Raw genomic sequence first — 14,991 nt, forward strand, 5'->3', positions numbered from 1 at the left:
AGCTGGTTGAGAGCATGTAGGGGGCGCCATTTCGAGGCAAGGTTAATGCTAGCAAATTTGGAAGGCCGTATGGACGATGATGGGATGGTTGGTGGAATGAAATCTTAGGTGAAGAATGCTCTCGCAGTATTTGATGAAACTATCACTAATTTCTCTAATTCAGAAATCAAATCAGTTAATGAACTTAATTAAATCAATCAAAGATCTAAAATTTGTAATTAATTTAGTATTTTGGGACTCAGTTTTGCATGAAATAAGTGGAGTTAACGTTGGAGCTCAGTTGTACCGAGCCGAGAAAGTTGATAGTACCCGGGGTGGGCTTCTGCTTGAGCTCAAAACTTCGACCGTGCAGGTCTCAGCCTTGACGGTAAGAACTACAGTATATATTTATATTGATGCTCACGATATTTGAGGCTGTTTCGTTATCTAGACGAGACGAGACCCGAGCAGTGACTCGTCTCGTGAGCAACACAAAGTATTCCATATTACTGCTTACATTTCTTATAGCTTTCAATTCCAGTCTAATCACTTTAACAGGTCATGATTTCAAAACGAGCTGAACGGGCGAGCCATTTATCAAACTCGACTCGACCTCAAAAACAGTGATTCGGCTCGGAACTCAACTCGTGCCCATCTTTACTGGTGAATTTGCTAAAGTCCAAGAATAGTGATCACATGAATGTTCTCCACTAACTCCCTGTGTCATGAACACAATTTCTAATCGAAGTCCCGACCGACAACTCCGTTCAATGATTTTGTTCTCGACTCGTGTGTGATGTCAGAAACGTCGGTTGATATTTCCACGTGTGACCAAAAGTCACCATGGCATATTCCAAACTACAAAATCAACTTGCCTTCTTTGTCTTGATGGTTACTAAGTACACATGTCCTGAACTCCAAGAGGTCATGACATAACGTTCTCGTCCGAGGCAGGAAACTTACCATAAACAACCAAGTTGGAAATTCTTTCAAACTTTGCTTGAATTGAGAGCTTGACTTTAAGACATCCTGTAAAAACGTATAAATGGTTTCCAAAGGGACACTACGTAGCATGATTTGTGGAACACACGAGCAAAGAACAGATCACTGAACGATTAAATATCAATACCTAAACCGATTTAAAAACAAGCAAGCTAAATTGCGCGAAACTGAACAAACAAACAAACAAAAAAAAAAAAAAAAAAAAAAAGTTGCAATTAAGTAAACCAAAAGTTGAAGGTAAGGAGAGTTGCTGGCCAAAATTTATTACTGTAAGTTACAATTAATCGAATTCTTTCGATTTCTTAATTACAATAAGCTGATAGTACGTCTTGGCTAACAAAGGTGAAAGAAATTGTTTTCTTATTGACAGGTAAAGATCCTCAAGGCGACGATGAATTGCAGACACGTAAAACAGCTAGTCGTCCGTGTATAGCAGGACTTCCAAAATAAAGATGAAATAAAATTGTAGTTAAGACACCCTTGTCCCAAGGTCTGGGGGCTGTATATGAAACATTTTGTTCAGAAGTCATACTTTACTGCTGGACTATCATATGTAATTTCTTTTCGTTTCTAGTACAGGACAATAGGAACACCTAGGAACCATCAACGATGATATTTTAAATCACTGAAAACATTCCATTTCTGAAGTGCTGAAGATACTTGTAGTATATAGAATATTATACACCATTAGTGGTTGTTCAGGTTATCTCGCCCCTGCCTACATGAATGGAGTTTATTGCCAATACTAATCTTTATGCCTTTCATTTGAAATATTTTCTCGGATTTATATATATACATATATATTTTTTTTTTAAATCTATACAATCTAGAAAATCTCCAACACTAATTTCTGCATTATTTTGAATATTTTCTCCACACAATCGCCCACGAATTGTTAAACGAATTTAGTGTTAGTACATTTGTTAGAAATTTCTAGTCTGACTCATGTCCTAGATGTCCGTTTGTGTGCATTGGATTCTGTCGAGGGTGAATATCTCCCCATGTGGGAACTTACTATCGACATTTTGACGACGTCGTACTAGGAGTTGAAATGTTCCTTTTGCAGTTTCTTTTTTTCTGCATATTTTTGTATGAACTTTTGATTAAAGTTGGTTTCAGTAACCTTTCCTAGTTTCTCCAAATGTGTAATTGTCGAATGATCAACGCTGACGTTCTTTGCAACCCACCGTATCATTTCCCACTGACCTGCCTACTATCGTCTTCAATTCGTCATTGTTGACACAAACTATATTTATACATTCCTTCTCAATAATGGGATTGTGGGGAGCAATTTTGCACTGTGAATTATTTCACACCACCTTCACCTTACTTCACTAACATTTCGAACTCTTTCTGCGGTGCTGTTATTTCAGGTTGTAGAAATTAATTTCGCGAAAATCAGTGTTTTGACATCTAATCTTCTTAGGATTGAAAATAAACGGAAACAGCATATTTCTTATGGGGTCAATAGCCAAAAAAGCCGTAATATATGTAAAACAAGCTATATTGTATAGCCAACATGTTTATCATCACAATTCGTGTGTTAAATTCAAAGTAACTCAAATCTTGCGTTACTTTTGTCGCAATCCAACAGTGGCATCATTAGGATTTTTTGGGGTGGAGGAAGAAGACTACTCCCAAACTACAAAATTCTATTTAATATTTTAGAAATATACATCTCCAATAATCAAGAACAGTAAAATTAATTTGCTTTTGGAGAAAAAAAAATATGGTTACTGTTTGTAAATTTTTGGCATCATAGTAATGTATGTTTATTTTAGTTTTATTATTGCGGAAATGCAGATTCTAATATTTCACATACTCGTTAAGAAACGAACGTGTTATTTTGCCTTTAAAAAAGTTATTGGTTTCTTGAAACTACTACGTCTTGAGAAACCTAATTATTATTATTTACTTTTTTCTTTCATTTTGACTACTGAAATCCATTTCTTATAACTATTAGTCTTGTAATACTAGTGTGAAACTTTTCGAAATCAAACATTTCATTATTGCTTATACCATAAAATCATGACAAGTTAGATGTATTATAGTTAGTACCGGTATTTAGAAATGACTTTTACTATTATTCTGGTAATTCTGTTTCATGTTTTACAACTTGCAAAAAACATATGACAAGACTAGTGACTTTAAGAAATAGGCTCCAGGCCTTCTGCCCGAAATAATAAGTCAATAAGGAAAAAATAAGTAATATTAACTAGCATATGAAAATTATACGTCTTAAAAGTTATCTAAAATTTGACGAGTTAGTTTACATTTTGTAAAATAACTTACGATCTTGACACCTCAACGTGCAGGAACAGGAAGTAAAGTAGTAAGAAATCAAGTTATTCCGATTGAGAAATACGACAGAGAGCGTAATTACGTCGTGATCATACTAGCGTGTCATTTTCTTCAGCTAAAACTAACACGTTAACAACTCTATCACTCTGTATAGATTTTGCGAATTGCTCTATTTTACGCTTTTAATAATAATAATAATAATAATAATAAAATGAGAGAATTTTAAGTAAACTATTTATATAGTAACAAGAATAATTAAAAATTATATACTCAGTGAAGATGCTGACTTTAGGCGTGAGAGTTCGACTATTCTGTTGCACCCTTAGTTACTACCTTCCTTTTCTATTGCCAGCAAATCTTGAGAGAAGAGCAGTTCCTGTCCCATGGCATTTCTGAGATACGTTTTAAGTCTTTTAAGTACGCTGAATGATCTTTCAGTTGATGATGATGGAACTGGAATGGTCAGAGCTATCTGAAGACAGTTTTGGAATTCAGAAACAGGCTTGTGGAAGACAATACATACATATATATATATATATATATTAGTGCGAAGGTTAAGTGGGCAATTTTATAAGAATTGTGCACTTCTGAAAAAAAACTTCCAGGAATACTTGTTTACACCCGGCAGAAGAAATCTAGAGGTAGGGCCCAAAGTTTTTGGCCGCCATCTTGAAAAATAGGGCTATTTTTAAGAATATCCATTTTACGTAGCTACTGCTTCAACACTATTCATGCTTGATATGTCATTCTCTTCAGAATAAAACAGGCTTTTAAATGCAACATGGCGCATGTCCGTATGACGTACAAGGAAAGGGAAATCGGGAATTTTTCTTTAAAAATTTTCGTTTTTGGAAGTGAGCCCCTCTACAGCCACCCCAGGCGAAAGTACGCGACCCTAATGTACCCTGAAATAATACAAATTAGTTATGGTATATCTTTGCCAAATAACATTCGAATATCCTACATAATGACCTGAGAAAAAATATTTCCTAATCCTGTTTGAAAGTAGGAAATTTACACTAAGAGGGAAAATTGCGATCTACAATTTCTGGATAAATTAATATTCCAACGAATTCCATGGCTAATACTTAATTTTCTTGAAAATTATACAATTTCTCAATTGCAATACTGTCCATGCTCCTGTGAGGTATGGTAAAAGGGAAATTTGGAAGAAATCGGGAAATATATAAGAAACCCCCCCCTTTTTTTTAAACGTTTCTTGCTCCTAGAATGATCCCAGGTGAAAGCACATTTCCTTAATGCACCCTGAAAAATATATTGGAGTATTGGTAATGTTTCTGCCAATTGCCATACCAATATCATACATACCTAGGTAGTAACGTTGTGAAAACAATTTCTTAATCTTGTTTCCTAGGACAAAATATCACATTTTAGCAGTACTTCGTAAGAGTTAATTTTGACGTAACTCATTGTGGATTACTGCCTATGTTTGGAAACGTTGCGCATCTACCTACTATGATTAGACATTCAATGTCAGTAGTAGTAGATGCTGTAAATTATCCCAATGAAGGACAAACATCCGGTATTACTTGTGATGTTCCCCTGTATGCTATTGCAAAACGTATTCAATGGACATGTCCTGAAAAGTTTCGGGGCCCTACATCTGGGGAAGTGTACTCGGAGTTCTTTTAGATGACAGTGGATGAATTGAATACAACATTGAGGCTGGGTTAACATCTTTGGGTAGAGTTTAGTCTTATAGCAAAGTGCATCATATTTCAAGGGCAAGGTATGCACATCAGGTGACATTATGTGCCCTGTTTATCTTGTCAAAACAAGCTTATACTCAATATATTAATGGTCGTGAAGAAAAACATGGTACTTGTGAACCTCTTCCGTTTAAGGAATGATGTAAAAACAATTGTGAAAGAATTCCAAGTTTCGCATATGGGAGTACAGTGATGGAACTAGAGAATTTGCTTCTGAAATTTTTGACATCAATCTGAAGCTCCAACTTTGAGCTCTATGTGAACTCTCTGACAAGATGGGCTCCTTGGCTCTTTTTATTTAACCACCAAAACTATACCAGATGGCTTCCAGTGTATTGGCGTGACATGAAAAATCTGCCAGAGATACACCCGAGAATACATGAGGAATTTTTAGCTGGGAAGTTTACTGCTGCCATTAGTGGAAGATTATTTTCTGCAATGACATTGGACCAGGCGCATGAACAGTGCAATGCTTACATTAAGGGGGATGGAGGTACAGTGGGATTAACTGAAAAACCAGAGATTTTGAGGCGAATGGATGGTAGCTGGTCCTGAAGTAACAAGATTGATTGAAAAATTTGAAGAAGGGTTTAAAAACCCTAACACAGCCTCAGTGGGACACCATGAATGCTTATCAAAAACCCAGTCTTTATTTTTCAAACATGTAAATAATTTGAAATACACTATTGAAGATTTAGGCAATCTATCTGAAGACAGCAGTCAAGGCTTGCGAAATGTGTCATTGTTTCTCAAAGTGGAATTGCGAATTAAGAGAACTAAGAGATCTTCGAACACATCAGTTTAAAGAATTTGTCAACAACAGACTTGAACAACAGGTAGTATGTATCAATTGAGAAACAGATCCAACGCAATCAAGTGAAGTTGTTCAAAACAAAAAACTCCAACCAAGAGCAAATCCCAATTGCTGATCAGAAGAGTAAGAAATGATGCCTGCCTCTTTTTAAAATTATATATCGGGTGTCAGCAACAAGGTTCTGATCTTGAATTTTTTAGCCATAAAAACCAGCCATTTTCATCATCTTTGTCAGACTGTGTTCGTCTTCGAAAATCTAAGAAATCTGATCTTCAGTGTTTTAGAAATGTTTGTGACTATCCCAGCGACAAACCTTAAGCATCAAGTGCCATACTGGATGGCCCAGTCTTAGTCCACATGATACCTCCTGGAGATGCCAAGACTTTTGATGTATACGCAGAGATTTGCCAGCATAGTTCTTCACGAATGGGACAGTATAAATAGAACTTTCATTGTTTGGGATGACTACAAACCTAGCAGTATGGAAGCTGAGACCACGATGTTTAGAGGTACTGGCATAAGACGAAAAGTTTGTGCAATACGCCTGTGCCTAGAACTTGAAAGAACGTTTTGTTCAATAGTGAAAACAAGAAGGAACTCTTCGATCTACTTGCAACGAAACTCGTATCTCGAGTCGGGAAAGAAGTCGTGACTACTAAAGGAGAAGCGATATTATGCAATACACCGTTATGTACTCATGAAGATCATCAGCCATGCAGTCAAGAGGAAGCGGATTTTGCTTTATAGTAAGGAGGCGTATCAAGCTAGACACAAATCAATCATCATTCGGGCAGTGGACTCTGATGTTGTAGTGCTTTCTTTGTCAAAATTTAATCAACTACAAGCAGACTTCTTATGGATTGCATTTGGTACTGGAAAGAATTCAGAGCAGCCTAATTTATCTACTATTTTCCAAGCTTGGAGTCGGAAAAGCTACTTCCCTTCCATTTTTCCATGCATTGTCAGGATGCGATTCAACTTCCTTGTTTACTGGTTATGAAAAAACTTGGGAAACATACAGAAATCTCCTGAAGATCACCGAGACATTCCATATTTTGTCCCAGCAACCTGCAGAAATTGAGATATTTATGGATGAAGTTCACAAATTTGTTGTTTTGATATGATAAGTCATCATGTCATAGAACAGTTAATGTGTGTAGAAAATAACTTCACAAACAAAGGACGTTATGAGGCACTTTCCATGAACATAGAGAACAAACAGCTCGTCGAATGCTGCTGTAAATCTTCATGAAATTTATCAGTTATTAGTTTTCTTTATTATACGGCCTTTTACAATCTTGCCTTGTATCTTTTATCCCTTCACTACATCCTCTGTCCTTCGAAAAAACAGTAATATCAAAAATAATGTTGATATACGTACGTGAATGGTATTTTTTTCATTATTATTATTATTATGAAAAAGTTCTGTTTCTTTACCATACAAATGCGATTTAGCAACATGAAGAAATAAAAAAATGGTAGTATATGATCCGAGACGGAAGATCTGGGGACGGAAGATTAAGGCAAATAAATGATAATTGAAGAACTGATGTTATGAGATTGCGGGAGGAAAGAAGTACCCCGAGAAAATTCACGGATACAATGTTGTCCACCACAAACTTTTTACGCTTCAGAGTTGTGTCTTTGAATCAATCTATTTTTCTAGTTGCAACATCTATTATGAATAACATAACTGTTGCACTAGGAATGTCTACCATATGATTTTTCCTGCTGTGAAGAAAAAGATAAACTAAGAACAAAAAATGTATGAAACACTTCCGAAAATTTTATCATATTTTTGATGACTCAAATGACAACAGAATTGCACAATGTTACACGGAATAAGACATTTAAAGATGTCTAACGATCCTACATAACCTACACGATTTTTTTTTTTTTTTTTTAGTTTAACGTCCCACAATTATGCTTTTTAGGTTACGGGTGACGGAAGATTAAGGCAAATAAATGATAATTGAAGAACTGATGTTATGATATTGCGGGAGGAAAGAAGTACCCCGAGAAAATTCACGGATACAATGTTGTCCACCACAAACTTACTTGGCCGGGATCAAACCAGGAACTAGCGCTCTACCACTGAGCCACAGTGTTCCCTCTACACGAATTCAAAATTACCTGTTTGATTTGCAAATGAGGCATGTAGTTGACATAATATACAACATACATTTTATATATATATATATATATAATATTTATTTATATGCCTTCTGTCTATATACATATTTCTAGAATGTATAGTACAGTAAGAATGTATTCTGTAGTGTGTATGTTAAGTGGTTTCTTCAAACGTTGTCTGCTTTGAGGCAGTGCTATACAATGAAAAATTAACATGTTCAAATAAAAAATACAATATACAGTTATTCTTCTGAACATTCATCAGAAACAGATACAGGAGAAAAAGTAAGGCCAACGGTGTCTATGTGCACTTTTTGGTGTCGCTGTACCGACACTTCAGTTTTAAAAAATGCTGCCTTAGTTTACATGTTATATTACAATATACAGAACACTTTTTTCTTTCTTTTTTACATTTCTAGATTGCATCACCGTAGTTACAATGATTCAAGTTCACAGAACTAAAATAAGGCAATCGTTTTATATGTTCTATTAAGAAGAGAGTACAGAAATTAAAATTCTAGCTTTCTAGAAATTGTTCTAATTGTATAAATACATTATATAAAACAGAGACAACTGAAATCATAATTACTATACTGAATTCACGATTAATTCTTTCGTCTTATTTCGTTCAGATTAAAACACAAATTTGCGTTGATCTATCAACTATCTTTTATACAATTGTACTTTATATTGCAGTTTACATGTCAGCTTTATACATTATACAATAAATAATAAGACCAAACATTATTTGGAATGGGAAGCTCAAGGAATACTAAAGCTTCTAGCCAATGCAAGGAGCTTTTCGTAATTGCTAGACGAAACATTGACAACTAATTTTCTTTTGATAAAGCTGTAATGTATATATATATATATATAGAATTATTTATTTATATATTTATATATATATATATGTATAATTAACAAAAATTATGTACTTTACACCTCCTGAATGACTCTTCATAATGAATACAACAATAATGTACAAAATGAAACAAACAGAAATGTTCTCCCTGCATATCAGTTTGCCGACCCTGTACAAGGAAGATGGATCAGTTTGACCAGCTGACAAACCTGGACCGAGGTATAATACGAGAGTAGTCTTGTACTAGGCACTAAATAAAGGCATGAGAATGGCTTTAACTTTCACTTACATTAGAATTCACACCTTTTTTCTTATTTCGTTATTTTAAAGATCATGCCTGCCAAGGAAAAAATTAGGAGTGCAATTCGCCTAGTAGGCAGAAGACATCACAAAGTGCTTTAAAAATTTCATTTTCACTGGCACACATTCAGTTGTGATATAATTACCATACATAACGCGATTACGTACGAGCTGAACATTGTACGACATGCATTCAACTCCTCACAGCAATCATTCACCTCTTACTCTCAAGCACTACTAGTTTAGAACTAGCCAGAAAAGAACGAAACATTCACCTTTCTAACTCAATTATTCAAAACATTTACTCCCAAATATAATCTATGGTTGTATAATACAATAAACATATTAAGTTGCTATTATGTGTGTGTTTATCCATCATCAGCAAATCCGGCTTGCAGAGTAATGGCCACACTTCATTTGCATTTTAAGTTAAAATTTTGTTTTTACAAATAACCGAAGTCTTCGTAGTCCTAATTTAATGCAGCACCTCCTACGTAAACTTAACGACTAGCACATGACAAACAGCGCATTGAAAAACTAATGCACTGCTCAGCTTCACCTTCCAATTGTAACTGGATACAATTACAGAAACTGGTTGTCAGTATCACAATCAGAAGGCTTCTTCACTTGCTACCGCAAATGCGTCGTCGCACTTCTCGCAGTCGCTCGCTTCTCCCCCAGCGGCTTCTGGCGGTTTTAACTCGTCTTCCGCAACGGAATGAGTTTCGGCTTCTTCGGCCAGGGCATCAACAAACACCTGCAAACAAGGAGTAGTCACATGATCAATAAATAAAAATACAGAACAGGCAATGTTTACACTGGCAATGCCTCTGGTATTGTATACAGACTTACTTTCGTTCCCTTTCCTTTAGAATGTTTCAATAAAATTATCAGCAATTTACAAGGTGCCTAATAAAACATTTCCACTCGACACTTAAAAGCCAAGCATGAACATGATTACGCTACGCACAATAAGATTTTACTTGCCAGAAAGATACTGAATATGGAACTACCGAATGTTCTATACACACACCAGGAGCGCTCGGTTTTGAAAATCAGTTGGACGCTTTAACTTATCCCAGCCTTATCTGGGGTCTCGGATTCTTAAAAAAACTAACGTTTCTGAAAATGTACATAGTTTGATATTTTAAAATTAAAACTGAGGATTCTTTCCCCACAGTGAAAAATATTTTTCAATTGGAGTACAGCGGCGTTTACAGGGAGATTTTATTGTTCTAACCTCCTATCGTAGTTCTCGCCCTACCATTTTGAACGCTAACCTTTTGATTAACAAATTTTAAAAGGAAAGAAAACAAATGAAGTTAGAAAATTTAAGAGCATGTTTTTGAAATAAAAGGTTTGTACTTAGTTCAGAAATTAAAGTCTTTGCTGAATTTCTAATTCTCACTCATAAAGAGAAGGTTCCATTGAACGGCCGATTGTTTGATGAAAATGTTCGCCACTGTTTTGAGGTTCAATTGATATTTTGCTTCTTGCTTGTGGCCATGCAACAGTGCTTTATCTCCTTGCGTCATACTGTTGTGCAGTCAAGAAGTGTGAAAAGGTTTATCTGAAAATAGCACGGGGAAATGCTTGACGCTCGTTGAATTTCTCAGTTAAGAAAGGAACCATCACCTTGTTACAGTGAAAAGTTACAGTGAAAAGGACTCTGCCACTTTGATCCTTTGCACATGGATCAGTGAAATTTTGGAATTTTACGCGTTTTTATTCTTCATAAAGTCCTTGCCAAAACTTTTTTCTTTCTTCTCTCATCTTTGTATGAATGCTAGGCACCTCCACAAATGTTCTAGGGATGCTCGAGAAACGAAGAATCCTCGGAACCGACGTTCGTACTTTCTTTCCATATTATGTAAAGCCACATTTTTACAGCACTCTTCATGTTTACTACTGTATTTACTTCTAAAAATGAAACTTGTTAAATTACATTACTCTTTCAATTTCTAAACAATTTTTTTAGAAGAATGAACAATAAAAAAATGTTACCATTTGAATCATTAAAATCAACTTTTAATAAGTACTTAATGTGGGTTATTTCAAAGACAAACACCAAACCGTTTAAATAATTGGGCACTAGCAGCGGAAAACACTAAAAGCCACCGTTTTCATTAAATTTCAGGAAACTTGTAAGTAAAGTTAATAACTGTCGTTTAGAACCAAAGTATATACTCAATTTAAAATCAAAACCTAATTTACTAAATAAACCTAAAATATTGTTAAAAGAGGAATATGTTGTAATTTTTACTTTTCTTTCAGTCAGAATTTCTGCTCGCATTTTCTTTAGGCTGGATGGAGGGCAAATTTTCAAGAAGAGGTGGAATGAAAAAACAGGAATGTCAGCCTGAAGGTTAGTTTGGTCTCTGTACGAAATCTTGACTTTTCACTATACTCTCAACACGTTTTAAATGTTTGTAAATAGCTCAATAGCAACCAATAACTGGAACGTGAGGATTTAATATTTGCAGTGGGGGAGTGTAGTGAATGTTATTAATTCTTCACTTTCTTTACAGCAAGGGGAGCAGCACGATTTTCGGTAAGGCAAGCCTGAATTAAACTTTGAAAATAAGTTTTCTGTAATGTACAGATTATTGTTTAATTTATACGTTAAAGACATTATTTCGAAGTTCATTACAATAGAAATTCTATTTGAAAAAACTTTATGAAGTGGACTTCTAAACGAAAGTGAAGTTAATGTTCATAATGATAGTTCCGTTTGTATAAAATATATCGATGCTGATCTAATTTGTTACATTTGTTGCTGTTTCTTGGCACACTCTTGTATGCTACCGATTCGCTCGACAAAAACGGAATCAAACAAGAATTTATGTAGAAGTGATCAACGTTCATGGAAGAGAGAATTATATTGGTGCTTCTCTACGAGTTCTTTGCCTTTAAAAATAAATTATATATATATTTATCAGTCAGCATAAAAAAAAAATCATTATGAACATTCCATGAAATTATTAATATAAACTACAATGATTTTATATGTTATGCGTATTTAATGTAATATTTTACATATTCTGGCAATGTCTCTAATACTCTACGTCTCGCACACAAATTCGCTTCAATTCAAAACTTCAAGCGCGATAGTTCCAACTTCCAATGGGATAAGAAGAAGATAAAGTTCTGTTGTTGTAAAAATGCAATGGAATTTTAAAGTACGTACGCAACTCTCAGTTCGTATGTGCAGAGACTTAAAACCACACTGTTTCACGTATCGAAATTCGAGACGATATTCTAGATTTGAAGATTTCATACAATGGCACTAAATACAGGTTATCACTTCTGTTCTCTAATAAACGCTTACTGATGTTCTGGGTTGTATTTCGATATTTTTTTGAACTAATTTTCCACATATTTCATAAATAAATATTTTAATAACCCTACAATATGGAATAATAATAATAATAAACAGCTTGATAGTGCAGGGATGTGTGTTTGGACCAATTTTCGAAAACGTCTTCTACTATTCTGTTAATACTTCATTAACAACCATACACACTGAATAATTCATTTATCTCTAAATAATCCAGAATGGTTAGGTACTAGTAAGACTTAGCTTTTTCTGGAGGAGGAGGAGTAGTAGTAGTAGTAGTAGTAGTAGTAGTAGTAGTAGTAGTAGTAGTAGTAGTAGTAGTAGTAGTAGTAGTAGTAGTAGTAGTAGTAGTAGTAGTAGTAGTAGTAGTAGTAGTAGTAGTAGTAGTAGTAGTAGTAGTAGTAGTAGTAGTAGTAGTAGTAGTAGTAGTAGTAGTAGTAGTAGTAGTAGTAGTAGTAGTAGTAGTAGTAGTAGTAGTAGTAGTAGTAGTAGTAGTAGTAGTAGTAGTAGTAGTAGTAGTAGTAGTAGTAGTAGTAGTAGTAGTAGTAGTAGTAGTAGTAGTAGTAGTAGTAGTAGTAGTAGTAGTAGTAGTAGTAGTAGTAGTAGTAGTAGTAGTAGTAGTAGTAGTAGTAGTAGTAGTAGTAGTAGTAGTAGTAGTAGTAATAATAATAATAATAATAATAATAATAATAATAATAATTGATGTTATACTTCATAAACATCAAAATTTTAAAAATATCCTTACAAAATAGTATAATAATGTATAATGTAGAAGAAAATTATAGCAACAGTAGTTCATTGTTAAAATGAATTTTGATCAGTCAATTTTTCGAAAAATACTTTTAAGAATTTTATTCGTATTTCATAAAGAAAGCTTGCAGCAATAAATCAAGAGCATGGTATTATTCAAGAATAAATTTTAACAGAAGTGAGAAAGTTTAGTGTGGTCACACTACCTTCTGTTTAAATTCATCTCTTTTCAACTGTTAAGTTATAGATTTTAAGATCTCTTTCTTAGTAAGGATCTAGAATTTAAGAAAAATGACTCTGCCGATCTTTATCTCACTACTGCGTAGACAGTGACTGGTCAGTTCGATTACTGATATTTTGCACATAAATATGAAATATGGGCGTCTTAAGAAAAAATCTGAACGTCTATGAATAAATTACGTGTCCAAAATTTGAGGAAATCAACTACTACTATTTTATACTACAGTTCGGTTCAGCAAAATATCCCAACAAATTTGAATGAAGGATAATGGTGTTATATTTCTAAATCGTTTGCAGCAGTTTTTACTGTTGTCTGATATAATCGATTAATTTTCTCAGTCGTGTGTTTATTTAGGGGGAATATATATTTAATCTGTAATTTTTTTTTCGATGCTCAGAAATATTCATTAACGACGAAACTGAAGCGTATTGACATCAAAAACATGCCATTTAGAGTACTGTACGAATACTAGATGGCAAGAATGTGAAGTTCCAAAGTGCTTGCCCTAGATGGTGCCATTGTTTGATTCCAGCCATTTTTCAGTAAGCTGTTCGCTATGAGGCACAACAGTGCGAAAAGAATGCATATTGAGAAGTTTGAAGACTGTATTCTAAATTACAAAGCAGGTTGTGTGAATACAAAGATGTATTTGTGTTAATACCCGTTATTCAGTGATTTGGTCATATATTTTTAGTTTCTACATGATGGGAAAGAAAAACGACCTATCTCCAAGCAATGTATGATTTTGGAATTGAAGTCGCAAGAAATATCGAATAGAGACAATCGCAAGAAGGTTAAGCATTGACCACAAAACAGTGCGTAATGTTTTAAAACGCTAAACAGAAACTGGAATGTTACGTCTATATCATCAGTATGGACGTAAAAAATGGTCAAACCCGAGATTGTGCAGAGCAATCACAAGGATTGCGAAGCAAAAGAGAAAATTAAGTTGAAGGCAGGTTGCTGCGAAGATAAAGGAGGATTTAGGTGAGAGTATAGTGTTAAGACATGAATATTAAAAAGAAACCGCCCGTAAGGAAGCCTCGTTTAACACATAAGCACATCAAGAACAGAAAAAGATTCGTGTATATGTTTGGAAAGTGAACAGTTGATGATTGGAAAGCGGTAATTTCTCTAGATGAGAACAAGTTCAATGTTTTCAGGAATGATAGTGATGTAAAACCGTGGATGGAGCGGGAAGAAGAGTTAAAGCAAGAGTGCATCATGGAGACTAAAAGGTTCAATGAAATTGTAATGCTATGGAGAGTAATGTGTTCCAAAGGAGTAGGAAGAAAAAGTGTGCACAGGTCCAATCGATAGTTTATCATACTGAGATACTGAAGAAGAAGCTTTTGAATACAGCTATGGACCATTTCAATAGTTTATAACTTGGACCATTCATTTTTCAAGATAACAATACATCGTGCCATCGATCTAGGGTTGTCAAACAGTGCGCGTCAGAACTGGGTATTCAGAGGTGATGGTGGCCGGCCAACACGATATGAACCACATCGGAAATTTGTGAGTTTATTATGTCTTCCA

At 34.6% G+C, this 14,991-nt stretch overlaps 1 protein-coding gene across 13 annotated transcripts in view; it reads right to left on the minus strand.

Annotated features, from left to right (window-relative positions):
• Positions 1-8,009: 8,009 nt before the first annotated feature.
• Positions 8,010-14,991, minus strand: part of RhoGEF2 (Rho guanine nucleotide exchange factor 2) — a 656,727-nt gene continuing 649,745 nt past the window's right edge. For 12 of the 13 annotated variants that reach the window (XM_081725662.1, XM_081725656.1, XM_081725658.1 and 9 more), the window contains one exon: positions 8,010-9,878. In XM_081725662.1, coding sequence (XP_081581788.1) covers positions 9,732-9,878 — 147 coding nt within the window. In that variant the 3' untranslated portion in view covers positions 8,010-9,731. The remainder of the gene's footprint in view (positions 9,879-14,991) is intronic. The other variant, XM_081725663.1, reaches the window with a different exon arrangement.

Source organism: Thermobia domestica, chromosome 9 (genome assembly GCF_964235325.1).
Source record: "Thermobia domestica chromosome 9, izTheDome1.hap1.1, whole genome shotgun sequence".
Classification (NCBI taxonomy): Eukaryota; Metazoa; Arthropoda; class Insecta; order Zygentoma; family Lepismatidae; genus Thermobia; species Thermobia domestica.